Raw genomic sequence first — 27,165 nt, forward strand, 5'->3', positions numbered from 1 at the left:
GCAAATCAATCTCAGAACAACTGCAAATCAATCCCAGAACAACAGCAAAGGATCTTGTGAAGATGCTGAAGGAAACAGGTACAAAAGTATCTATATCCACAGTAAAACGAGTCCTATATCAACATAACCTGAAAGACTGCTCAGCAAGGAAGAAGCTCCAAAACCGCCATAAAAAAGCCAGACTGCGGTTTGCAACTGCACATGGGGACAAAGATCGTACTTTTTGGAGAAATGTCCTCTGGTCTGATGAAACAAAAATAGGACTGTTTGGCCATAGTGACCATCATTATGTTTGGAGGGTAAAGGGGATGCTTGAAAGCCAAAGAACACCATCCCAACCGTGAAGCACGGGATGGCAGCATCATGTTGTGGGGTGCTTTGCTGCAGGAGGGACCGGTGCACGTCACAAAATAGATGACATCATGAGGCAGGAAAATTATGTGGATATATTGAAGCAACATCTCAAGACATCAGTCAGGAAGTTAAAGCTTGGTCGCAAATGGGTCTTCCAAATGGACAATGACCCCAAGCATACTTCCAAAGTTGTGGAAAAATGGCTTAAGGACAACAAAGTCAAGGTATTGGAGTGGCCATCACAAAGCCCTGACCTCAATCCCATAGAAAATTTGTGGGCAGAACTGAAAAAAACGTGTGCGAGCAAGGAGGCCTACAAACCTGACTCAGTTACACCAGCTCTGTCAGGAGGAATGGGCCAAAAGTCCCCCAACTTATTGTGGGAAGCTTGTGGAAGGCTACACAAAACGTTTGACCCAAGTTAAACAATTTAAAGGCAATGCTACCAAATACTAATTGAGTGAATGTAAACTTCTGGCCCACTGGGAATGTGATGAAAGAAATCAAAGCTGAAATAAAATATTCTCTCTACTAATTTTCTGACATTTCACATTCTTAATATAAAGGGGTGATCCTAACTGACCTAAAACAGGGAGTTTTTACTCGGATTAAATGTCAGGAATTGAGAAAAACAGAGTTTAAATGTATTCATCTAAGGTGTATGTAAACTTCCGACTTCAACTGTATATATACAAAACATTAGGAACACCTGCTCTTTTCATGACGGAGACTGACCAGGTGAAAGCTACAATCCCTTATTGATGTTACTTGTTAAATCCACTTCAATCAGTGTAGAAGTTGAATGGTAGGAGACACGTTAAAGAAGGATGTTTAAGCCTTTAGACAATTGAGACATAGGGTAAATGGGCAACACAAAATATTTAAGTGCCTTTGAACGGGACATCCAGCCAACTTAACACAACTGTGGGAAACATTGGAGTCAACATAGGCCAGCATCCCTGTGGAATGCTTTCAACTCCTTGTAGAGTCTGTGCCCTGAGGAATGGAGGCTGTTTTGAGGGCAAAAGGTGGGGTGCAACTCAATATTAGGAAGGTGTTCGCTGTTCTTAATGTTTTGTGCACTGCCATTTAGCAGACGCTTTTATCCACATTTCACATATGGGTGGTTCCGGGAATCCGACCCACTACCCTGGTGTTGCAAACGCCATGCTCTACCAACTGAGCTACAATGGACCACAATGAAAGTTGTGCACAGGTGCACAGGTGACATGGGCTTGAAACACCCATTTTCACAAATGAATAGAATGGCCTACAGGGTTCTGGGTTAAGAGTTCACAAGGTCAAGTATTGTACCAGTACATAACTACACTGAACAAAAATATAAATGCAACAACTTCGAAGATTTTACTGAGTTACAGTTCATATAAGGAAATCAGTCAAAATATATTAATTAATTAGGCACTAATCTATAGATTTCACATGACTGGGCAGGGGCGCAGCCATGGATGTGCCTGGCTCCCCGGGGGGAAGGCCAATGTCCTCCCAGGCCCATCCATGGCTGCGTCAATCAGAATGAGTTTTTCCCCTCAAAAGGGCTTTATTACAGACAGAAATGCTCCTCAGCACCCCTTCAGACAATCCTGCAGGTGAAGAAGCTGGGTGTGGAGGTCCTGGGGTGGCGTGGTTACGTGTGGTCTGCGGTTGTGAGGCCGGTTGAACGTACTGACAAATTTTCTAAAACGACGTTGGAGTCGACTTATAGTAGAGAAATTAACATTCAATTCTCTGGCAACAGCTCTGGTGGACAGTCCTGTAGTCAGCATGCCAATTGCACTCTCCCTCAACCTGAGACATTGGTGGCATTGTGTTGTCTAACAACTTCACATTTTAGAGTTGCCTTTAATTGTCCCCATCATAAGGTGCATCTGTGTAATGATCATGCTGTTTAATCAGCTTATTGATATGCTACACCTGTCAGGTGAATGGGTTATCTGAACAAAGGAGAAATGCTCACCAACAGGGATGTAAACAAATTTGTGCACAAAATTTGAGAGAAATAAGCGTTTTGTGCATATGGACAATTTCTGGTCATTAAACATGGGACCAACACTTTACATTTTGCGTTTATATTTTTGTTCAGTATAAATATACACTGAGTGTACAAAACATTAGGAACACCTTCCTACTATTGAGTTGCAACCCTTTTTGCCATCAGAACAGCCTCAATTCATCGGGCATTCGAAAGCATTCCACAGAGATGCTGGCCCATGTTGACTCCAATGCTTCCCACAGTTGTGTCAGTTGGCTGGATGTCCTTTGGGTGGTGGACAATGATTTATACACTCGGAAACTGTTGAGCGGGAAAAACCCAACAGCGTTGCAATTCTTGACACACTCAAACCATTGCACCTGGCACCTACTACCATACCACGTTCAAAGGCACTTAAATATTTTGTCTTGCACATGCAGCCTCTGAATGGCACACACACAATCCATGTCTCAATTGTATCAAGGCTTAAAAGTCCTTCTTTAACCTGTCTCCTCGCTGTCATCTACACTGATTGAACTGGATTTAACAGGTGACATTAATAAGGGATCATAGCTTTCACCTGGATTCACCTGGTCAGTCTGTCATGGAAAGAGCAGGTGCTCCTAATGTTTTGTACACTCAGTGTATCTATTATGTTTCTATAATATTCTACTCGAATGACCTGCATGATAATTCAAATATATTTGCTTCCCTGGAATAGTGTCTTGCCAATCTGCTCCAAGCTCACTATATGCAAATCCCAAATCATCAAGGGCTATTTGCATCTGCACATCTTAGGTCTATGGACTATAGCCTAAGATGTGCACATGTAAATACAGTAGCCCAAGAATCTCCATTAAGTATGATATGTTACGTTTGGTATGGTTACATATTTTTGGTTATGTAGTGTATGTGGACACCTGCTCATAGAACATCACATTACAAAATCATGGGCATTAATATGGAGTTGATCCCCCGTTTGCTGCTACAACAGCCTCCACTCTTCTGGGAAGGCTTTCCACTAGATTTTGGAACATTGCTGCAGGGACTTGCTTCCATTCAGCCACAAGAGCATTAGTGAGGTCGGCACTGATGTTAAGCAATTAGGCCTGGCTCGCAGTCAGCGTTCCAAAGGTGTTCGATGGGGTTGAGGTCAGGGCTCTGTGCAAGCCAGTCAAGTTCTTCCCTGCCGATCTTGACAAACCATTTCTGTATGGACCTCACTTTGTGCACGGGGACATTGTCATGCTGAAACAGGAAAGGGCCTTCCCCAAACTTTTGCCACAAAGTTGAAAGCACAGAATCGTCTAGATTGCCACCGTATTCTGGAGCGTTAAGATTTCCCTTCACTGAAACCAAGGAGCCTAGCCCGAACAATGAAAAACAGCCAGAGACCATTATTCCTCCTCTACCAAATGGTAAAGTTGGCACTTTGCATTCTCCTGCCATCCGCCAAACCCAGATTCTTCCCTCGGACTGCCAGATGGTGAAGCGTGATTCATCACTCCAGAGAACGCGTTTCCACTACTCCAGAGTCCAATGGAGGTAAGTTTTACACCACTCCAGCCAACGCTTGGCACTGTGCATGGTGATCTTAGGCTTGTGTGCAGCTGCTCGGCCATGGAAACCCATTTCATGAAGCTCCTGACGAACAGTTCTTGCGCTGACGTTGCTTCCAGAGGCAGTTTGGAACTCGGTTGTGAGTGTTGCAACGGAGGACAGAAATAACAGGACTTACAGTTGACTGGGGAAGCTCTAGCAGTGCAGAAATTTTAAGAACTGACTTGTTTGAAAGGTGTTATCCTATGACAGTGCCACTTTGAAAGTCACTGAGCTCTTCAGTAAGGCCATTCTACTGCCAATGTTTGTCTATCGAGATTGCATGGCTTTGGGTTTGATTTTATACACGTGTCAGCAGCGGGTGTGGTTGAAATAGCCGAATCTACTAATTTGAAAGGTTGTACACATACTTTTATATATATGTATGTATATATGTGTGTAAGACAGTTGGTTACTTAAGGCAAAAAGGAAAGTATATTGGATGGGTGGGTGTGTGTGTAACGCGAACGTCTAGAAACCCAAAGGTTGCAAACTCGAATCTCCTCATAGACAACTTTGGCAATAGCAACTTTTCAACTACTTACTACTTTTTTAGCTACTTTGCAACTACTTAGCATGTTAGCTAACCCTTCCCCTAACCCTAACCTTAACCCTTTTAGCTTACCCTTCTCCTAATCCAAACATTAACCTTTTTGGCTAACCCTTCCCCTAACCTTAACCCTTTAACCTAACTCCTAAACTTAACCCTAACCTCTAGCCTAGCTAACATTAGCGAGTTAGCTAACGTTATCCACCTAGCTTGAATTCGTAACATATCATACGTTTTGCAAATTTGTAACATGTTGTACTTTTTGCAAATTCGTGACCTAACATGTTAAGCAAATTAGTAACATATTGCACGTATTGCAAATTCATGATAGTGTAACGACCCTGGGTTTATAAGCGCGGAAATCGACTCTGCCGTTGGAGCATGCTTTTGCGGCACAGTCGATAGCGCGCCGGACCTCGGGCTAGGAGGTCGAGGGTTCGAGACCTGCTCCCTGCTGTTTCATTACATTGGTGTCGGAAGTGATCGGACCTCGCATCCACGACAGTGCGTGTGCTTGGCCGGTGAGCGCGTTCCTGTAAGACGTAAAGTCGCAAGCTAGCGCGAGGACGCGCTCTTTGAAAGGAGGGAGTAGTGTAACGACCCTGGGTTTATAAGCGCGGAAATCGACTCTGCCGTTGGAGCATGCTTTTGCGGCACAGTCGATAGCGCGCCGGACCTCGGGCTAGGAGGTCGAGGGTTCGAGACCTGCTCCCTGCTGTTTCATTACAATATATAATACGAATTGTAATTCGTAACATATCATATGTAATGGGTGAAGGACATCCACAAATTAATACATATATAACTCTCAATGTGCGCAATTGTTTTGCATAATCGGAAATGTGTAGTTCTGACTATGCTCAATAGGTGATGATATTAAAACCAAATAGTTATAACGTTTAACCATCCCTTGAAAATGGCACGTAGTTGTCAATGGTTTTAGCAGAGCTGGGGGTGTCCTTGCAAACCCAGCAGCCAAATCGAACGTATTGTGGCATTTTATTGAAAACGACCTATTCCAGTGACCTGTAGCCTATATTATACATTTGAATATACAGTATTTGCTTCCCTGGAACAATGTATTTACCACCTATTCCGTAAACCCAGTCACTGGTTTTCATTGAGGGGCTGTGGCTTTTATGTAATGTATCCTTCCTTTCTTTCTCTCTTGAAGATATCTCTGATCTAATTTATTGTGATAAGATCAGTGATTTAGACTGGATGTAAAAGTGCATTAGGCAGGCTAAGGGCACACTGATTATATCTAATTCGTTGACTGTTAAAAATTACTGGACTTAAAGATTTGAATGGATTCCAAAGAATCGTCCAAGTGACAGACCATTATGACAACAGACACACGTCTGTTCAGGCCAATAGATGGCACATGCAGTGGTATAAAGTACTTAAGTAAAAATACTTTAAAGTACTAGTTAAGTCGTTTTTTGGGGTGTCTGTACTATATTTTTTGGCAACTTTTACTTTTACTTCACTACATTCCTCAAGAAAATTGTGTACATTTTACTCTATACATTTTCCATGACACCCAAAAGTACTCATTACATTTCGAATGCTTAGCAGGACAGGAAAATGGTCCAATTCAAATACTTATCAAGAGAACATCCCTGGTCATCCCTACTGCCTCTGATCTGTCAGACTTACTAAACACATACACATATTTTATAAATGATGTCTGTACATTTTTAAAACAAGAAAATGGTGCTGTCTTTGCTTAATGTAAGGAATTTGACATTATTTACAGTTTTACTTTTGATACTTAAGTATATTTAGAACCAAATACTTTTAGACTTTTACTCAAGTAGTATTTTACTGGGTGACTTCCACTTTTACTTGAGTAACTTTCTATTAAGGTATCTATACTTTTACTCAAGTATGACAATTGGGTATTTTTTCCACCACTGGGCACATGCAACATGGCCCTTGCGTAATTCCAGTCGTGGTGATGTAACACAGCCTTGATTGTCCCCAGACTCTGGGTCATGGCTAGAAAGGTACAACTTTTGTGACATTTATTTCAAAATAAAAATGTTATTGTTGTATTTTAGCTAACCCTAACCTTCACCCTTTTCCTAACCTTAATCTAATTATCCTAACACGCTACTTTAATTATCCTAACCTGCTGCGTAACCTGCTACGAAAAAGATAAATCGGCCAAAATGTGCGCTGTCCCCGATGCAATGTTGGCTGCTTCCACTGCAGGTGTTATATAGCCTAATATTGCGCCTGCTACGGCTCAGCGCAGTCCGGTCAAATAGCGCCATCGTCTGCCTCTATATATATCGCTCCCCTTGACTTTCCCCTTCACATTAGTGCGTGCATCCAGAGGAGCAGAGGTTTCATTCGAACCTGGCCGCTATACCTGAAAGCGCGAGATAACAGGGACCTGGCAATGATCTCACTGGACTTCAATTTGAATGTTTTGACAAGGGACCTGTCACTTTATCTGGAAAATCAAGTGAAAGTTGGACTTTTTGGATCTGGTGTATTGTCACTGGTGCTTGGCTTCAGCGCAGCTTATGCCTACTATTACTTGATCTCTGTCGCGAAGGTAGGGAGGTCACAGAGGCTGCTTTGAAGAATAATTATTTGGGATACATTGTAACCTGCAACTTGTCTTTTAATTATTAGAATGTGGCATAACGGTTATTATGAGGGATATTGCTCGCGCTTTTGCGCATCAAACCGGCTCAGCTGCTGCATGATTTGCTGAGGGGGCTGATTTATTACAGTAGCCTACGAGCATCTGCGGTACTGCACATGCGATATAATCTCTCAATAAAATGCTATCGTATGATTTTTCTCCGGACTAAATGTGAAAATTCAAAATTTGTACAATTAGGCCAAGGCTACATATTTACAAAAGTTGAATTTCTATTTAGGCCGCATATATTTGATCGTGAGTCCTTTGTTGGTTTTGTAATCTGAAATGTCGATCATGTAGGCTCGGTTTAGGCTATTGTCATGCAAGCTGTCAGAAATGTTCATGCAATGATTGTTCCTTACCTACTGTAGGTCTACTGGATATTCAGGAATTAATGGGTTTTCCAATATTCGATTTTCCCAATAATGAAAAGCATAGGCCTATATAACATCAGGCGAATGTTTGATGATAATAAAACACACAATAACGGCCGTGCATTACATTTTTTGTTTTACAGGTTCAGAGATGTGCTGCACATGTATAAGGACCTATATGCTCTGATAGGACAGATGTGTTTGATATTGTGGTGACCTCATATAATCCCATTTACAACACTGCCTACTGTCACTGTATTCTCATTACCAGTCTCTTTCATCTCCACTAGTGACTGCAGAATGTCCCTAAAACTCACCAAAACATTTCATATTTTCTGACACTTTATACAGTCCTCTAGACCAAAATTAGAGCAATATAAAATATTGAGATTCCAGTCTTGATATTGCATTACAATTACACTATAGTTGTTGAGATCCTTCCTTTGGAATCAATATTCAAAATCGTGTGATTTCAGTGAAGAGGCTTCACAATGTTTTTAAGGGTATTGTAAGGGAGTAGTGGTGTAGATTGTGAATGATGAAGTATAATGAACTGTATTCAGGAGATTGTCTGTAGTATACATTGCGTAAATTCAATGTAGGAAAGGTACAACAATGTATCTTTGACTTGCATGGTCAGACATTTCTCCTCCACTTCCCCTCAATAACGTGAATGCCACATCACTCACACACTTCATGTCTTGTATTGCAGAAGCCCCAACTGATTTCTGGTGGTAAGAAGTTCTACCAGTTCCTGCGGGACCAATGTCCCGTGGTGTCAGAGACCTACTACCCCACCTTCTGGTGCTGGGAGAGCCGGATCCAGACGGTGCTTAGGCCCTTCGTCACGGCTAAACCGGGGGTCAGCTACAGAAAGTAAGACTTTTATAGGATCAGACGTGATGGTAGTGGTGTTATTGTTGAAAGAACTATCTCAAAATGAACATATTGCGAGAGGATCTTTAGCATGTGAAGGGAAGGGGTTTCCCTGGTCTGATGGTGAAATGGAACTGGGTGAACAGGAATTAAACTGGAGAAATTGGTTTAAACTCATGGAGCTCATGTCTCATAAGAGAGAAGCCTGTTGCATGGTGTTAGTTTAAAAATACACCTGTATGCAGGGACATGTGTAACGGATGTGAAATGGCTAGCTAGTTAGCGGTGGTGCGCGCTAATAGCGTTTCAATCGGTTACGTCACTCGCTTTGAGACCTTGAAGTAGTGGTTCCCCTTGCTCTGCAAGAGCCGCGGCTTTTGTGGAGCGATGGGTAACGATGCTTCGTGTGTGACTGTTGTTGATGTGTGCAGAGGGTCCCTGGTTCGCGCCCGGGTATGGGCGAGGGGACGGACGTAAAGTTAATACTGTTAGATTGATGCTGTTGACCCGGATCACTGGTTGCTGCGGAAAAGGAGGAGGTCGAAAGGGGGGTGAGTGTAACGGATGTGAAATGGCTAGCTAGTTAGCGGTGGTGCGCGCTAATAGCGTTTCAGTCGGTTACGTCACTCACTTTGAGACCTTGAAGTAGTGGTTCCCCTTGCTCTGCAAGAGCCGCGGCCTTTGTGGAGCGATGGGTAACGATGCTTCGTGGGTGACTGTTGTTGATATGTGCAGAGGGTCCCTGGTTTGCGCCCGGGTCGGGGCGAGGGGACAGACTAAAGTTATACTGTTAGACATGCACAGACCTTTTGGGGGGGGCATGTAAAAACTATTACTAGATTAGTCTTTACAATACAGATTGTGATTTATTGCCAATTCTCTTAAATAAGTGTCAAAGTTCAAGGGTCACTTGGTCTAGTGAACAGGTAGAATGAACGTTGAATTGACGTCTGTGCCCAGTGGGTTGCACCTCTTGCCCTTCGTCAAGACTTATCAGCAGAAATGTGAAAGGAATCTTTTGTGTGATGGTATTGGCTCAGGCAACCGCTGCCACTTTAATGCATTCTGTTAGAGATTAATGGTCAGGGTGTCCAAGGACTCCTGCATTTATTAGGTGGGTTGAAATGAATTCAATGGAGTTGGGGGTAGTTAGTATATATATATATATATATATATATATATATATATATATATATATATATATATATATATATATATATATATAATGTGTGTGTGTGTGGCATATGTGGGAACTCCTTCAAGACTGTTGGAAAAGCATTCCAGGTGAAGCTGGTTGAGAGAATGCCAAGTGTGCAAAGCTGTCATCAAGGCAAAGGGTGCCTACTTTGAAGAATCTCAAACATAATATAGTTTGATTTGTTTAACACTTTTTTTGGTTACTACATGATTCCATATGTGTTATTTCATCGTTTTGATATACAATGTAGAAAATAGTAAAAATAAAGGAAAACCCTGGAATGAGTAGGTGTGTCCAAACTTTTGACTGGTACTGTATATACAGTGCCTTCGGAAAGTACTCAGACCCCTTGACTTTTTCCACATTTTGTTACGTTACAGCCTTATTCTAAAATTAATTTTAAAAATTCAAGCCTTAGCAATCTACACACAATACCCCATAATGACGAAGCAAAAACAGGTTTTTAGAAATTGTTGCATATAATAAATAAAAAATTCTGCATCATTGAAGGTCCCCAAGAACACAGTGGCCTCCATCATTCTTAACTGGAAGAAGTTTGGAACCACCAAGACTCTTCCTAGAACCGCCCGGCCAAACTGAGCAATCGGGGGAAAAGGGTCTTGGTCAGGGAGGTGACCAAGAACCCGATGGTCACTCTGATAGAGCTCTAGAGTTCCTCTGTGGAGATGGGAGAACCTTCCAGAAGGACAACCATCTCTGCAGCACTCCACCAATCATAACTTTATGGTACAATGGCCTGATGGAAGCCACTCCTCGTTAAAAGGCACATGACAGCCCGCTTGGAGTTTGCCAAAAGGCACCTAAAGACTCTCAGACAATGAGAAACAAGATTCTCTGGTCTGATGAACCCAAGATTGAACTCTTTGGTCTGAATGCCAAGCATCACTTCTGGAGGAAACCTGGCACCATCCCTACGATGGATGTTTTTTCAGCAGCAGGGACTGGGAGACTAGTCAGGATCGAGGATGAACAGAGCAAAGTACAGAGAGATCCTTAATGAAAACCTGCTCCAGAGTGCTCAGGACCTCAGACTGGGGCGAAGGTTCACCTTCCAACAGGACAAAGACCCTAATCACACAGCCAAGACAACGCAGGAGTGGCTTCGGGACAAGTCTCTGAATGTCCTTGAGTGGCCCAGCCAAGCCCGGACTTGAACCGGATCGAACATATCTGGAGAGACCTGAAAATAGCTGTTCAGCAACGCTCCCCATGCAACCTGACAGAGCTTGAGAGGGTCTGCAGAGAAGAATGGGAGATACTCCCCAAATACAGGTGTGCCAAGCTTGTAGCATCATGCCCATGAAGAGTCGAGGCTGTAATCGCTGCCAAAGGTGCTTCAACAAAGTACTGAGTAAATGGTCTGAATACTTATGTAAATGTTATATATATATTTTTTTTTTGTAAATTAGAATACTTTTCTTAAAACCTGTTTTTGCTTTGTCATTATGGGGTGTTGTGTGTAGATTGATTGACATATTTTTATTTTATTTTATACATTTTAGAATAAAGCTGTAACCTAACAAAATGTGGAAAAAGTCAAGGGGTCTGAATACTTTCCGAAGGCTCTGTATGTAATATATATAGTATAGTATATTCCACAGAGCTAGAATCAAAATAGTGATTTGATCTGATTTACTGACTGAAAATACCAAATTATTTGATCGTTGTCATTAGTTACTGTGTTTATGTAGGTTGTCCACTAAGGAGCAATATCATCATCAACTTCAATAGCCAATCAAGATAGAGTAGACCTTCTGAAATCTTTACTACTATTGTTGAAAGTGGCACTATAGGTAACTAACCACAGAATGGGACTATAGGCCATCTATTACTATTGTCCTGGCCTTGATAGCAGTCAGACAGACTTGCCCTAATCTGATCCAGTGACTCAGAAGGATGCCCTAGTGTCAAGGGCATTCCACTTCTCTTGGCCTTTGTTTGACCATTGTCCAATCAAGCAGCTACATGTTTCCCACTTCCCACAATGCACCATGGCAGCATGTGGGTGTCACCCACCACCTGTCTCAGATCAAAGCCTGTGTGAGTGTGTGTGTGTGTGTTTAGCCAATGATATTTGCTGGAGGTTATTAGTCATGAGGGAAGAGAAGACCTCTACTAACCATAGTCAAATCTACACAAGGACAGAGCATAGAAATTGCATTACTAGAATTGGAAAAGTGCCTCAGACCATGGCAATTTGACTATTTGACCCACCATGGAATGTTGAACTGAATGGTACAGAGATCCTTGAAAGCTGATCATGATTTTCTCGACTATCGCTGGCTGTCGGAGTGACATTTTTCTCTCTCTCTCTCTCTCTCTCACTCCACTCATCCGCATCTGGGATTAGCATGTCTATAAAAGAGGTGTCCTCCTGTTTCTGCTTGTGGGTCGTGCTCGCTCTCGATTGGTACACGGCCCAACCAGCTGGCTCCAGATTGGTCCACGGCCCACGGCCCACGACACCAGTGGCTGCTCTAGTCTCGCCTTTAAGTGCATATTTAATGCTGGTGTGGTTCTGTAATTTCATTCCTCTTCCAGTCATACAGGCATTGACAACCAATGTTGTTGTCTGGTCGCTCGGTTGGTTGGTTGGCGTGAGATGGATTGCACTGGGACTCATTGACCCCAGCTAACGGGGTAGGCTTGGGGAAACTATACATTTATTCTCCATAAGAATCCACTGCAGCTGCAGAGAACAAAATCTCTTCAGAGCAAAAAAGTCTGATCTGAGCGCCCAGACGGAGGTCGCAAATGGAGCATCAGAATTGTATCAGGATTGAGATCCACATATGGATGTGATTTAAATTGGAAGTCAAATCAGATAGTTTTTTTCTGTTTACACTTTAGGGAAAAGATCAGATAAGTATCAGATATTCTAAATCATTGGCAAAAGATCTGAATTGGGCTGCCTGTATAAATGCAGCTTGTGAGGCTGATCACTAGTGAAATAAAGTGGTTGTCAAGAAAATGGTGCAGGTGGGACTGCACGGCTGCAATTGCACAGGCAGCCCAATTCTGATCTTTTGCCAAATTAGAGGCAAAAGATCTGATCTGATTGGTCAAAATACCAATTAGGTGGCAAAAATGATCTGCATACTAGGTTCAGTTTGCTCCTAGCAGAACTCGGCTAGGGGAAGGGAACGTCCGTGCCTCGCATACTCTCATACAAGACCCTTCACTTAAAAAACGCAATATTACTTTGTCCCTCTTGAGACGCCATAGCAACAACATAGTCATTATACAATTCCTCAAAATAGTTAGAATGAATCTAAGATAAATCGATAATTCATTTTGGCGTTTTTGCCGAGGAGGTCTTTTCACACAATTTTACATCTAAGTAAGATGTTTGGTGCAGTATTTCTCAAGTGGAAATATAGATCCATATAGGTTCCAACAAGAAAATAAACATTACTCTAAGGGCACAAGGCAGATGGTTAGAGTCTTGGTAGTTTATTTATAATCCAAAAGGAGAAGGCTCGACCACGAATGGTCGTGGACAGGCAAAAGGTCAAAACCAGATTCTGAGTCCAGGAGGTGAAAAGAGTGGCAGACAGGCTCGATGTCAGGGCAGGCAGAAGGGTCAGGCAGGCGGGTACGGAGTCCAGAAAAAAACCTGCAAAGGTCAAAACAGGGAAGACTAGGAAAAAGATAATAGAAAACAGGCACATGGGAAAACACGCTGGTTGACTTGAAAACATACAAGACGAACTGGCACAGAGAGACAGGAAACACAGGGATAAATACACTGGGGAAAATAAGTCACACCTGGAGGAGGTGGAGACAATCACAAGAACAGGTAAAACAGATCAGGAAGTGACAATTACAGTTGTTAATAATTCTATACCTTAAAGTATTCGATTTCAGATATCTCTCTCTCTCTCTCTCTCTCTCTCTCTCTCTCTCTCTCTCTCTCTCTCTCTCTCTCTCTCTCTCTCTCTCTCTCTCTCTCTCTCTCTCTCTCTCTCTCTCTCTCTCTCTCTCTCTCTCTCTCTCTCTCTCTCTCTCTCTCTCTCTCTCTCTCTCTATATATATATATATATATATATATATAAATAAAGTGGTTGTCAAGATAAACAAAAAGATAAATGCAACATGCAACAATTTCAAAGATTTTACTGAGTTACAGTTCATATGCGGAAATCAGTCAATTGAAATAAATTCATTTGGCCCTAATCTATGGATTTTACATGACCGGGAATACAGATATGTATCTGTTGTTCACAGAAACCTTTAAAAAAAGGGCCTCACAATGAGCCTCAGGATATCGTCACGGTATTTCTGTGCATTCAAATTGGCATCGATAAAATGCAATTGTGTTCGTTGTCGGTAGCTTATGCCTGCCCATACCATAACCCCACCGCCACCATGGGGCACTCTGTTCACAATATTGACATCAGCAAATCGCTTGCCCACATGACGCCACGCACGTCGTCTGCGGTTGTGAGGCTGGTTGGACGTACTGCCAAATTCTCTAAAACGACGTTGAAGGCGGCTTACGGTAGAAAAATGTACATTAAATTCTCTGGCAAAAGCTCTGCATGCCAATTGCACGCGCCCTCAACTTGAGACATCGGTGGCATTGTGATGTGTGACAAAACTGCACATTGGCCTTTTATTGTCCCCAGCACAAGGTACGCCTTTATAATGATCATGCTGTTTAATCAGCTTCTTGATATGCAAAACCTGTCAGGTGGATGGATTATCTTGACAAAGGAGAAAGGCTCACTAACAGGGATGTAGACAAATGTGTGCACAACATCTGAGAGAAATAAGCTTTTTGTGCATATGGAACATTTCATGGATCTTTTATTTCAGCTTATGAAACATGGGACCAACACTTTACATGTTGTGTTGATATTTTCTTCAGTGTACATATAGATATAGATATACACTATACAGTATATACAAAAGTATGTTGACACCCCTTCCAATTAGTGGATTTGGCTATTTCAGCCACACACGTTGCTGACAGGTGTATAAAATCAAGCACACAGCCATGCAATCTACATAGACAAACATTGGCAGTAGAATGGCCTTACTGAAGAGCTTAGTGACTTTCAACGTGGCACCGTCATAGGATGCAACCTTGCCAACAACTCCGTTCGTAAAATGTCTTCCCTGCTAGAGCTGCCCCGGTCAATTGTAAGTGATATTATTGTGAAGTGGAAACTTCTAGGAGCAATAACTACTCGGCCGCGAAGTGGTAGGCCACACAAGCTCACAGAATGGGACCACCAAGTGCTGAAACGCGAAGCATGTAAAAATTGTCTGTCCTCGGCTGCAACACTCAATACCGAGTTCCAAACTGTTTCTGGAAACAACATCAGCACAGTAACTGTTCGTCGGGAGCTTCATGAAATGGATTTTAACGGCCGAGCAGCCACACGTAAGCCTAAGATCACCATGCGCAATGCCAAGCGTTGGCTGGAGTGGTGTAAAACTCACCTCCATTGGGCTTTAGAAACGCGTTCTCTAGAGTGATGGATCACGCTTCACCATCTGGCAGTCCGATGGACGAATCTGGGTTTGGCAGATGCATAGTGCCAACTGTAAAGTTTGGTGGAGGAGGAATAATGGTCTGAAGTTTTTTTTCCATGGTTCAGGCTCCTTAGTTCCAGTGAAGGGAAATCTTATCGCTACAGCATACAATGGCATTCTTGACAATTCTGTGCTTCCAACTTTGTGGCAAGAGTTTGGGGAAGGCCCTTTCCTGTTTCAGTATGACAATGCCCCCGTGCACAAAGTGAGGTCCATACATAAACGGTTTGTCGAGATCAGTGTGGAAGAACTTGACTGGCCTGCACACAGCCCGGACCTCAACCCCATCGAACACCTTTGGGATGAATTTTAACATTGACTGCGAGCCAGGCCTAATTGCCCAAAACATCAGTAGGTGTCCACATACTTTTGGTCATGTAGTGTATCTCCTAGATATAGGACAGACACTTCAAAACCTTAGTTAAAAAAACGATCAAAAGGAATGTATTTTTTGCCATTTAGGAATATGTTATTCAAATAGTTTCTATGGGCTATAGTAGTAAAGGCCAAATAAATAAATAAAATATATATATATACCTAAAGGGATCAGAAAACTCTAAATCAAATAGCTAAATGATCCATGGTATGACCATCTTAAAACAATTCCATATGTTATCTTAGTACCTCCTCCCTATTCACACATTCTCTACCGAAGTTCTCATTTGGGCAGCATGTACGAGAATGCGCAGAGAAGCAGGAGAAATGTTATAACGGTATTTTGACATGCATAACCAAGAGACGTGCTTTTTGATAATCCAACCTATGGATTACAGAATAAAGTAGTCACGATTTTGGGTTTCAGTGGGATTGGGACTTGACAGGAAAATAGCCTAGGCTCTTGGACGAGAGGATAGAATTTTCCCTCATGTCTCTCTGAATTGTTAACAGACTTCATGACAAGATGCTTATGTAGTGAATTGTGCATAGGCCTATCAAATGTGTAACTGTCTGAAGACTTACAATGACAGCTCAAAGAGACACACGTTCTTTAATAGACTACACTGTAGGGGGTTTCCTTTAGGGTTTATTAACTGAATTCAGGTTGCGAATGCAGTCCGGCAAGACCGGCAGTGTCAATTTTGCGTGCGCTTTGAATTTATGGCCACTTTGTATAAAGTAAATACACTAGGCTTCCATGCTACAACCTGTTTGGATAATGTGCTACTACATTTCTTGATAACCTGATGCTGTGGAATTGTATTAGTGCAGACATTGGGGAAGAAATGAGCCATCAATTTTCTTTTCGGGAAACGTGAAGTGTTCTCAGGACAGTCCCGGGATCCCGGTTACCCATGATAATCCCTAGTGTGTGTGTCTGTAATTTAGTGCTGTCTTTTTCTACCCGGCCTGTCCCGCTTCTCTTCTGACTGTTATGTCTGACCTTCTCCTCTCTGCAGTGAGCTCATTAGAGCAGCAGATGGAGGGCAGATCTCTCTGGATTGGTTCGACAACGATGACAGCGCCTCCCACCCCAACTCGGCCACGCGCCCCACCGTCCTGCTGCTTCCAGGCCTGACCGGCACCAGCAGAGAGTCCTACATCCTCCACATGGTCCAGCAGAGCAGGGAGCTGGGATATAGGTGTGTGTTCTTGGCTAGAAGTACTAGACAGTACTGCACAGTTTTCATTAATTCAAACTATTGCTCCATTCAATACTGTGGATTAGGCCTGTGGATTAGGCCTATATTTTAGCCTGTAGGACTATTTTAAACACTGTGTACAGTCCACTCTTGATAACACACTCATCTGTTTCAGTGCATTGCAGTTCAGTAGTCCAAATTCAAATACATTTTCTTTGCAGTGAACATACTCTATGTCAGGAGTTGACAGTACTTTCAAACGCATTTGTACATTGTGTTATAACAACTGTGTATGAATGGATTAGGGTTACTTGAGGTAGGCAGCTGCAACAATAGAGAGGCTAGCCAATCTCTCAGTAGGCAGAGCAGAGCTGCTTTGGAAAGAAAGAGCTGTACGTTGCACAAGCCCTAAGAGATGCCGAGGGAGGCAGTTTTCTCTCCTCCAAAAAGCCCCTCTGTGTTCTCTGTACTCGTTCTTTAAAACGGAGGGAGCAGTTTAGAGAAGGTACGGGAGGGGGGCAGGCAAGCAAACGGAGCAGGGAAGGGAGGGGGGGGGCAAGCAGGCAAAGTCAGCATCTTTCACCCCGGCCCTCACCCCTGTCCTGCTAGCTTAGTGAATTACAGCTTACTGGTACAAGCTTTGCAGCAGGAAGCAAATGTACGTCACCACTCCTTGCTGTGTCCACCCCCCCCAATCTACAGTATGGCCCCACCCTGCTGCTGAGTTTTACAGATAGAAACAGCAAGGTTGAGTCTCTCAGATAACAGATGAGTAGAGAAATGTATGATAGTGCTGTTCAGCACTAATAGAAAAACAGATTGGGGGCAGCGTGTTATTTTGAGTCATGCAGTGCACCTGGAAGTTAGAACATAGTTATCACGCTGGCACTCGCTTACATTTAGGAACGTAATCATATTAGCATTAGTCTTGTAATTTCTCAAGGAATGCAAGGAAAGAAATGGAATGAATGGAATTCAAAGGCTAAAGTGCATGTTTTTGTGTTTCAGGTGTGCGGTATTCAACAACAGAGGGGTGTCTGGCGAAACTCTCTTGGTAAGAATCTAATATTCATACAAAGTACAGTTTCAAAAGGATTTGTGCATGTGTACCTTTTTTGTTTTAAATTCAGACATGCATTCAAAAGCACAACAGTTTGAAACGACTATTTTACTCCGTACAATCAAAAGGTATCTTCATCTACACGGCTATGCAAACACTCACAACATGACAAAGACATAGGCCCTACATCCTAGTGGTGCTCCACATGCCTGTGCAGGCTTTCCCCTGCATTGTCATTGGTGCTATTTATCAGTGTGACACCCCCTTCACTATGTCACCGAGCAGCCCATAACATGTCTGGGTCATGTGTAACCCATAGTGTATTGGGTTACCCATAGGGAGCCTAGTCCAGACAGGGTGCAGACCGACTATGTTGTTACATAGCAGGGATTGAAGTTACAGGTGGATAGTGTATTCTAACACTGGACCATAGAGCAGAATGACCTTGCCCTGTCCTGTCTTCACCAAGCACATGCTATTCTGACACCAACTGTAGCTCAAGCTTTATCTATGAATCTAAGCCCGTTCCAGATCTATTTAGCCAACGATTAGGTTGTCAATCTCCATTGAAGTGAGGAAGTGCTATGATGCTATTCAAGAGATGCTAATGTGCATAAATTATATTAGGTATCGGTGTCACCCAAACAGCTCAGCCAATCGACAAATGGAACCTTGTATCGTGCCATAGTTTGTGGCCACAATGTCCTTTTTGAGATCTGTGCTCTCAGAATAAATAAATGGGTTGTTTTGTGTCTTGTCGTTGTTGTATTCACATGCACAGTCACAAAGACAGACACACATGCACTCAAGCATGAACACATGAACACACACACACACATGCACGAACACACACACACACACACACACACACACCAGTTACTGTTATCTTGTAACCCAGGCCAGGGTTTCATCTGAAAGGGCTATTCTCAGTTGCCAAACTGGGCCAATACTGTAGTGCACACAGATAAGTAGGAATTAGAGTTCAAGTAATTTAATAGGATCTCTATGAGTGCACATGTGAAAAAAATCAAACAAACTTCATGTGTTGTCTGCATGATGAGGTAAGAAGTACTCTAATTATGCCTAGTTAAATAAATATTTCCAGTATTTTGTATGTACAGGTATGTATATATAACAGTACTATGATCTCCGAGTATAACTATTGCACTACACAACGTGGTGGTAGGAAAGGAATGACCCTTCTTCCACTAGCTTTGAGGTTTTATGCAACTGCCTACGCATTCATAAGCCTTTGACTGTTTTCTTTGTGGCCAGTTTAGTGTAAATGGCGTCCATTGTTTAAATAGGGCACAGTATTAGAATGAATGTCCTGCTCTGTGAGAGGTTCCCTCTCGGAGCTAATTCAGTTCTTCAGGTTTCGAACGGCCTCCGTTACACTTAGTTGGTACATTTGAGTCGCATCATATATCATAGTAATATTTACCAGTACTACAATACAATGGATGGTTATTGGACATTGAACTGTGTTGTATTGTAGTTAACTTTAATACTGTATCATCAAAAGGGAAATTGGTTCACGCTGTTTTTATTGTGGATATTATCCTTGTAACCGTACCAGTACAGTTCCTACTCCTCTCAAGTCGTCTACTCAAAAACGTTTTCTACGACGACACAGCAAGTGGATATGGCTGCTGTGAAAAAACAGCTTCCACTTTGGCTGAGCTTTGCGCATTAATATTGATGAGGAAAGGTACTGGTATGCAGCCACAGAGATAGACAACATGCCTGACTGAGAAATAGGTTACTTTAAATGGACTTGAAATGCTGAAGTGATGATGTCAGGGAGTATAAAGTTATAAAACCTGCTTCTTTAAGGTTATTTTAAATCCATGTGTTGTCAGTTATTAGTACTTTAGTGGGTTTTAGGTACAACATAGAACAGTTGTAAAGCTGTAGCCTATCCCATTTTAGATTGTACTAGTATTTGAATTCATTGTCACCTTTAAAACCCTGTTGTGTTTCATTTAGTTTCGTCATTGAATGTCCCGAGTGACGCAGCGGTCTAAGGCACTGCATCTCAGTGCTAGATGCGTCACTACAGACCCTGGTTTGATTACAGGCTGTATCACAACCGGCCGTGATTGGGAGTCCCATAGGGCGGCGCACAATTGGCCCAAAGTCGTTAGGGTTTGGCTGGGGTAGGCCGTCATTGTAAATAATAATTTGTTCTTAATTGACTTGCCTAGTTAAATAAAGGTTAAATATAAAATAAATTTAGTTTTATTTTATTTTCTCAAACCTTAGTGGCCCATTATTGTTCTCCATGTCTGTGGTCTCATTTGACTAAGCGGGTCATTTGCTTAATGTTTAACAAGAATTTCTTGCATTAATTGATAGTGATGGACAGATGCTACAGTCCAAAGGCTATCCAGCTGCAGGCTGCATGCTACACAGCTCTGACTGCTCTTTAATGGTGTTATAACTGCTCTTGTGGTTGCTACTGCGCTAACTCCAAATAGCCTGAATCAGCCATTTGTAAAGCCAGACCTTCTTTTTCTACCACTCATCAATAGAGCACCATGAAAACTACATAGCGTCATGGTGATTGTTTGGCCTCTAAATCACAAGCAGTGTTTGTGCACATGTGTGAGAGAAGGTATGAAGGCTTGAGTGTAATTCATGTACCGTATGTGCACGCCTGACTATCGATACCCTAACAGTGTGTGCACGTGCAGGGAAATGGTGCACAGTACACACACTCTGCAAAAGCACACATGGTGAACTCTTCTTATCTTTGTGTGCCACCCAGACCCCCAGAACGTACTGCGCTGCCAACACAGAGGACCTGGAGGCTGTCATCGAACACATCCAGAGGGCAAATGAGGACGCCCCGCTCATGGCTGCTGGGGTCTCCATGGGCGGGTAGGTGCCTCTTCATGCATTCTCACTTCAATGGACAGTGACACTATTCACTGGGCCAAATCCCAAGCACATGCACTACTCAGACTTCTGCATAAATTGTGTATTATTGTAGCTTATTGACGTCAACGGGATCTGTCTAGAGCAATACTATACTACAGTATTACTTCACTGAACTGTGGGAGTCAGTCTGAAGCGAGTACGGTTTACGTAGAGCCTTGAGAGCGCACTTGGTCATCCTTAGGTTTTTAATGATATTCAAAAAAGGTCAACGCTCACCAGCAGAAATTATGTCATGGGTTGGTTATGTATTTTTAAAGTTTGCAGGCTCATGCTTTCCCCCTGTCAGAAACAACACTTTGCATTTGATTCAGAGCTCAGCCTCTCAGTAGTACTTACACCATGTCAAAAGAGGTATTCAAGCTATAATCTCCAAGCTAAGTGCAGATTGATGAAAAATGTAACATTTCACAATCCTCCTCTGCTCTCCCCCCTCCCTTCTCCCCACAACCCTCTCCCCCTCTTTTGAACCCCAGGATGATGCTGGCAAACTACCTGGGGAAGAAGGGCAGGGAGACGTGTCTGAAGGGTGTGGTGGTGTTCTCGGCAGGCTGGGATGTGTTTGCGTGTACAGCGTCACTGGAGAAGCCTCTGGACCGCTTCCTCTTCAACTCTTACCTCACTAGCTGCCTGCAGGCAGGTGTGGACAGGTGGGTGGGGGCCAGAGGAAGCTGGAGCCTGGGCTGGGGGATTAGCCTATTTTAGCTGTTAGTTGCACTGAGCTACATTGTTTTCCTTTTAGCGGTTAGCACCTGACCCCTGAGGTTTGTGGAGGGTGTGAACTAGCTTGGCCACAAGCCTCTCTTTCTTTCTTTCTTTCCCTCTCTTTCTATCCCTCTCTCTCACTCTCACTCCCCTCCCTCTCGCTCTCTCTCTTGCCCCTCTCTCTTCGCTATCTCTCTCTTCGCTATCTCTCTCTGGGGATCCTGGACATATTTTATACTCTGTACTTTACTCTCAGGCCCCAATCATATCATAAACATTGCCACTGGATATTAAAGCAAATCCCCATGATCCCCATTGAAGCAAACCTACTTCCCCAGTGAAGCAAACCGACTTCCTGCTTCCTCATGTTTTTCTCTCCTCTAGACACAAATCTGTCCTTGAGAAGAGTTACGACATTGATCATGTGATGAAGGTAAAATGCACTTCCTTTTTAATGACCTCCTGTAAATCCAATCAAAGTCAAAGAAAACAATCTATTCTAGTCACGTTCTAGTCTCGTCCTTATGGCCCTCTTGGACTGCTGCCAAATGTTGTTTATCCCAACCCCCATGCAGGCCAAGACCATCCGTGAGTTTGATGAGAGGTTCACGTCTATAATGTTTGGCTACCCCACCAACGATGACTACTACCACGATGCCAGTCCCATCCACAAGCTCAAGTCTGTGCAGGTGCCCATGTTGTGTCTAAACGCTGCAGACGACGTCTTCTCCCCCTGTCATGGTGAATCCACAATCACACCCCACCCCTGGCCCTCCATGTTGGTTGCTTAGCCGATGAGCAAGGCCTTTTCGGAAAGACAATGCAGGCAAATACACAATGAGTGTTAATATAGAACAGTGGTTCTCAAACGTTTTGGGGTTGGGGACCCCTTTTGTGATAACAAATTCATCAGGGACCACCTTTAAATCAGAGCACAAGAAAATATCATACAAGGAGTTCTGCTATGACTTTGGCAGTGCTTGGCCGGATGAACCACGTCTCGTGCCCTGGGAAGGCACATTTTGGCACACGTTTTGCCATGAGGCAGAGAGAACTTTGCAATTTTAAACATTACATTGCAGTCCATTTACAGTGCCTTCAGGAAGTATTCACACCCGTTGACTTTTTCCACATTTTGTTGTGTTACAGCCTGAATTTAAAATGGATTTAATTGAGATTTTGTTTCAATGGTCTACACACAATATCCTATAATGTTAAAGTAGAATTATGTTTGTAGAATTTCAATAAGTTTTCAACCCCTTTGTTATGCAAGCCTAATTAAGTTCAGGAGTAAAAATGTGCCTAACAAGTCACATAATAAGTCACAATCAGTTGAGCTGTGAATTTCAAACACAGATTCAACCACAAAGACAAGGGAGGTTTTCCAATGCCTCGCAAAGAAGGGCACCTATTGGTAGATGTGTAAAAAAACAGACATTGAATATCCCTTTGAGTATGGTAAAGTTATTAATTACACTTTTGATGGTGTATCAATACACCCAGTCACTACAAAGATACAGGCGTTCTTCCTAACTCAGTTGCTGGGGGGGAAGGAAACCGCTCAGGGAATTCACCATGAGTCCAATGGTGATGTTGAAACAGTTACAGAGTTTAATGGCTGTGATAGGAAAAAACTGATTGATCAACAACATTGTAGTAACTCAAGAAGGAAGCCTGTACAGAATAAAAACTATTCCAAAACATGCATCCTGTTTGCAATAAGGCACTAAAGTAAAACTGCAAGAAATGTGGCAAAGAAATTAACTTTATGTCCTGAATACAAAGCAAATACATCGCTGAGTACCACTCTTCATATGTTCAAGCATGGTGGTGGCTACATCATGTTATGGGTATGCTTGTCATCGGCAAGGACTAGGATGTTTTTTTTTAATAAAAAGAAACGGAATAGAGCTAAGCACAGGCAAAATCCTAGAGGAAAACCTGGTTCCGTCTGCTTTCCAACAGACACTGGAAGACAAATTCACCTTTCAGCAGGACAATAACCTAAAACACAAAATGTACACTGGAGTTGCTTACCAAGACAACATTGAATGTTCCTGAGTGGCCTAGTTACAGTTTTGACATAAATCGGTTTGAAAATATATGGCAAGACTTGAAAATGGCTGTCTAACAATGATCAACAAACAACTTCACAGAGCTTGAAGAATTTAAAAAAGAATAATGTGCAAATATTGCACAAACCAGGTGTGCAAAGCTCTTAGACTTACCCAGAAAGACTCACAACTGTAATCACTGCCAAAGGTGATTCTAACATGTGTTGACTCAGGGGTGTGAATACTTATGTAAATGAGATATTTCTGTATTTCAAAACATGTTTTCACTTTGTCATTATGGGGTATTGTGTGTAGATGGGTGAGGGAAAATATAAATGTAATCCATTTCGAATTCAGGCAGTAACACAACAAAATGTGGAATAAATCAAGGAGTATGAATACTTTCTGAAGGCACTGTATTTTTTGTTTGTTTTTGTAAACAATACAAGAAGTATTGAACTAAAATTGATAATTGACCCTTAGTTAAGCCACGTCCCCCTTAGTTTACTGTTGCAACCTCAGACAACATTTTCCCGGGAAGTCCAATTCCCAATTCAACCACTGGTGAAATCCCCTCACAATGATCTCAAACTGTGTTTCCAGTACACAATCAAATTAAACACAGACTACACTTTGCTAATCAGGAAACTCTTGGGTATGTTGTGGTGGACTGTCATTACAATTGCTTTACAGGAACCTGGTAAAAATTATGTTTGTAGTGTAGCTAGCCTCTGAATTCACTGTCAGAATGCAGTCTAAGCTATAACCACTTTTGGAGCTAACTAGTGCTCTCAAATCGTATCCTGATGTTGACAGCAGATGGGAGCTAAGTATTCATAACATTGCTAACTTAGCTACCTAACTTACATTTTGAGAAAACAAGTTATATTAAGTGGCTGCCTAGCTATCTAGCGTTCACAGGCTCTGCATAGCAGGAATCACAGTAGCAATTACTCCTGGTGCACTGTTCACTTATTTAATAATAATTACATACATTTTTTGAAGAAAACTGTTTTTGCAAAAGCCCTCTCCGGCTTTCATTGCGTTGAAACGTGAGCTTGTCGGAGGTGTTGGACTCGACTACAGTTGCGATCCGTTGGAGCGCAGCGATTGGTTGCCCAAAATTCGGGGGTGGAGCTTAACGAATGGTCAATTGGTGGAGTACTGTGGATATAATAAAAATTGAATAAAAGGTTTCTCTTTTTTTCATTCTATTTCTTTGATGGATACCAATATCCCTGTGAGCCTCCCAGGCCCATGTTGCCCAAGGTTAAGAACATCAATTGCAGATTAATAACATTGCATTGTATTGTATTACACCCTCTAAACTTATTCCACGGACCCTTGGCCAAAATTAGTTTAATCTGTTAGTAATATAAAAATATAAAAAAATAGTATTATTTTATATCTATCTGTACATTTCTTGTAATGCCTTAATGTGTACGTGCATACAGTATTTCTGAGGGGTTTTGGAAGTTAAATCGACAATATACTGTATAGTGCTTGGTATATGTATCCATTGCTTGACTGCTAGATTATTAACAATGTGTTTTGTCTCTTCTCCTCCTCAGCCATTCCAGTGGAGGCAGTGAAGCAGAACCCTAACCTAGCCCTCCTCATCACCTGCCACGGGGGCCATATTGGTTTCCTGGAGGGCCTGTGGCCCCGACGGAGCACCTACATGGACCGCGTGTTCAAGCAGTTTGCCAAGGCCGTCATAGAACAGGGTGGTGACCTCAATGACCTTTCCAGCTAGTAGGACCAGTTCTTCTCTTTTTCCTTCCCTCTGTCGTTCCTTCACACCTTCCTTTTCTCCCTCTCCTTTCCTTCATTCCTTCTCTCCTTACTTCCTCATCTCCATCACTCTCTCCTCCATCCCTCCCTTTCTCCATCCCTCCCTACAAGCAAAAAACATTTTATTTTGAAGTGAACACCCTGTCACAATACAACATTTGTCCGTCCACTCATGTATTCCTTCATACATGAATTAAATCAATGTATGTCCCCATGAATTCATACTATGCTTATTCGAAAAAGTGATTGCAATTGCTCATGTCGATGGTGAAAAGATGAGTATGTTCACATTAGCTGTGCTAGCTAAATGAGTGTGTGGTGGAAATACTTTTTTAAGTTAACAGAAGTACTGTATGACATTAATATTTTCAGCTGTCTTTCCCTGTCCGTCAGTGTTCTCAACAGCAACTTGTGTATCAGTAGGATTTTAGTCCTCGGGGATTGTATTTATTTTTTACATAGTCTGTCTCTGTCTGTCTGTCTTTGTTATGAATGTGAATGTTTTATGTTGAAGATCGTTAATTCCTTAAAAAAATAATTCTTTCAAAAACCCATATCTAATCTCTCATGACAGACAGCTAGCTGCTATAGTAGCGTGATACTTGGTTCGAGATGATAACTTTACCTTACCCGAACAGATCACAGTATTTATGTTCTCTTGAATATTTCTGCATGCACTTTTATTCACACATTCTACCTGTGCACACACCAAATAGCTCTAACAATGTAACTCATTATTAATGATAAGGAATGGGAAATTGCACTATTTTAGTTTGAACGAACCATGCCTCTAATTCCTTCATGCAAACACACTTGATTTCAATTATTTTTAATATGTAAGTAACTATACCCAAAAGGCCTAATAAATTAATATACAAATACCACAGGGATGTTATTGTTGTCCAGATGTTAAAAACACAGCCAAGTCTTAGTTACTTCATGGACCAGTACTGTATTTTACCCTACTAGGGTATTTGCTGAGCATATCAACCTGAAACCTCATGTTAGAATGAAGGTGCTAGATACAGTGATGTGTATGATATATTGTACATTTGAACATAGGATTGTGTTACAGTAAGATGGGATGTATGCATACCCTCTGTGTTGACTGTGATCCCACACCAGATGCATATTTCATCAATGCAGCCTGGTTGCCAGTTTAGTTCTGCTTAATAAGACAACAATGAGAATGGAGTTGTTTACCATAAAGGAGTTAGCAAAAGTAGCACCAGATTTGGCAACCGGACTGTCACCAATGCACCGTTTCAGACATTGTCTGCATACAAAATGGCACCATATTCCCTATATAGTGCACTACCTTTGGCCAGAACCTCATGGACCCTGGTCAAATGTAGTGCACTCTGTAGGGAATAGGGTGTCATTTCAAATGCACCTATGACTTTATTCCTGTGGAATTTGTGTGTTTCTTTATTCTGCCCCGTGGCCATTAAGTAGCATGTGTCTCATCGTCATCACGTCCTGAACCTTACGACTTAGAACACACCGCATCATAATCAGTAGCACAAAGGACATATTTTGTTAGTCATTATATTTATGATATTATATTTCATTTTCTATTTAAAAAAATTATTCTATTTAACATGCCTAGCAATAAGATTTTCAAATTAAATTGTCTATGTAGTAAAAGTACCAGTAAAAACATGTATCAATATGAAGTGTATTTTGCTGTATGTAACACATTATTAAATGAAGCCTACTACAGTGCAGTTGTTTGCTGTCTCTCTTCTCTCAAGTGCTCTGCTTGTTAATGCATGTCCTCAGTTGACTCTGCCTGACTTTATTGACTTTTAAGGGTTTGGTCATTTGGTCACTGCCCCACTGTTGGTATCAGCTATCATGGCATCAGCTA

General features: G+C 42.1%; 1 protein-coding gene across 2 annotated transcripts; it reads left to right on the forward strand.

The window, feature by feature from the left end:
* Positions 1–6,816: 6,816 nt before the first annotated feature.
* LOC120020319 (phospholipase ABHD3-like) lies at positions 6,817–27,014 on the forward strand. 2 transcript variants are annotated; one of them, XM_038963893.1, is made up of 9 exons: positions 6,817–7,059; positions 8,239–8,402; positions 16,560–16,742; positions 17,751–17,796; positions 20,573–20,685; positions 21,219–21,392; positions 21,832–21,880; positions 22,023–22,188; positions 25,073–27,014. In XM_038963893.1, the coding sequence occupies exons 1-9, from the start codon at positions 6,901–6,903 to the stop codon at positions 25,255–25,257; spliced, it is 1,239 nt and encodes a 412-aa protein (XP_038819821.1). In that variant the 5' UTR covers positions 6,817–6,900; the 3' UTR covers positions 25,258–27,014. The 2 variants fall into 2 exon arrangements, with proteins under 2 accessions (XP_038819821.1, XP_038819822.1); XM_038963894.1 differs by having other exon boundaries at positions 22,023–22,136; positions 25,073–25,221.
* The last annotated feature ends 151 nt before the right edge of the window (positions 27,015–27,165 follow it).

This window comes from Salvelinus namaycush, chromosome 25 (genome assembly GCF_016432855.1).
Source record: "Salvelinus namaycush isolate Seneca chromosome 25, SaNama_1.0, whole genome shotgun sequence".
In the NCBI taxonomy this organism is placed as follows: domain Eukaryota; kingdom Metazoa; phylum Chordata; class Actinopteri; order Salmoniformes; family Salmonidae; genus Salvelinus; species Salvelinus namaycush.

Bases quoted from the DNA above. Each gene is read 5' to 3' on its own strand.
- LOC120020319 (XM_038963893.1), top strand. From the start codon at position 6,901: ATGATCTCACTGGACTTCAATTTGAATGTTTTGACAAGGGACCTGTCA. The intron at 20,686-21,218 runs GTAGGTGCCTCT...TTTGAACCCCAG, and splicing joins GCTGGGGTCTCCATGGGCGG to GATGATGCTGGCAAACTACC. The intron at 21,881-22,022 runs GTAAAATGCACT...ACCCCCATGCAG, and splicing joins ACATTGATCATGTGATGAAG to GCCAAGACCATCCGTGAGTT.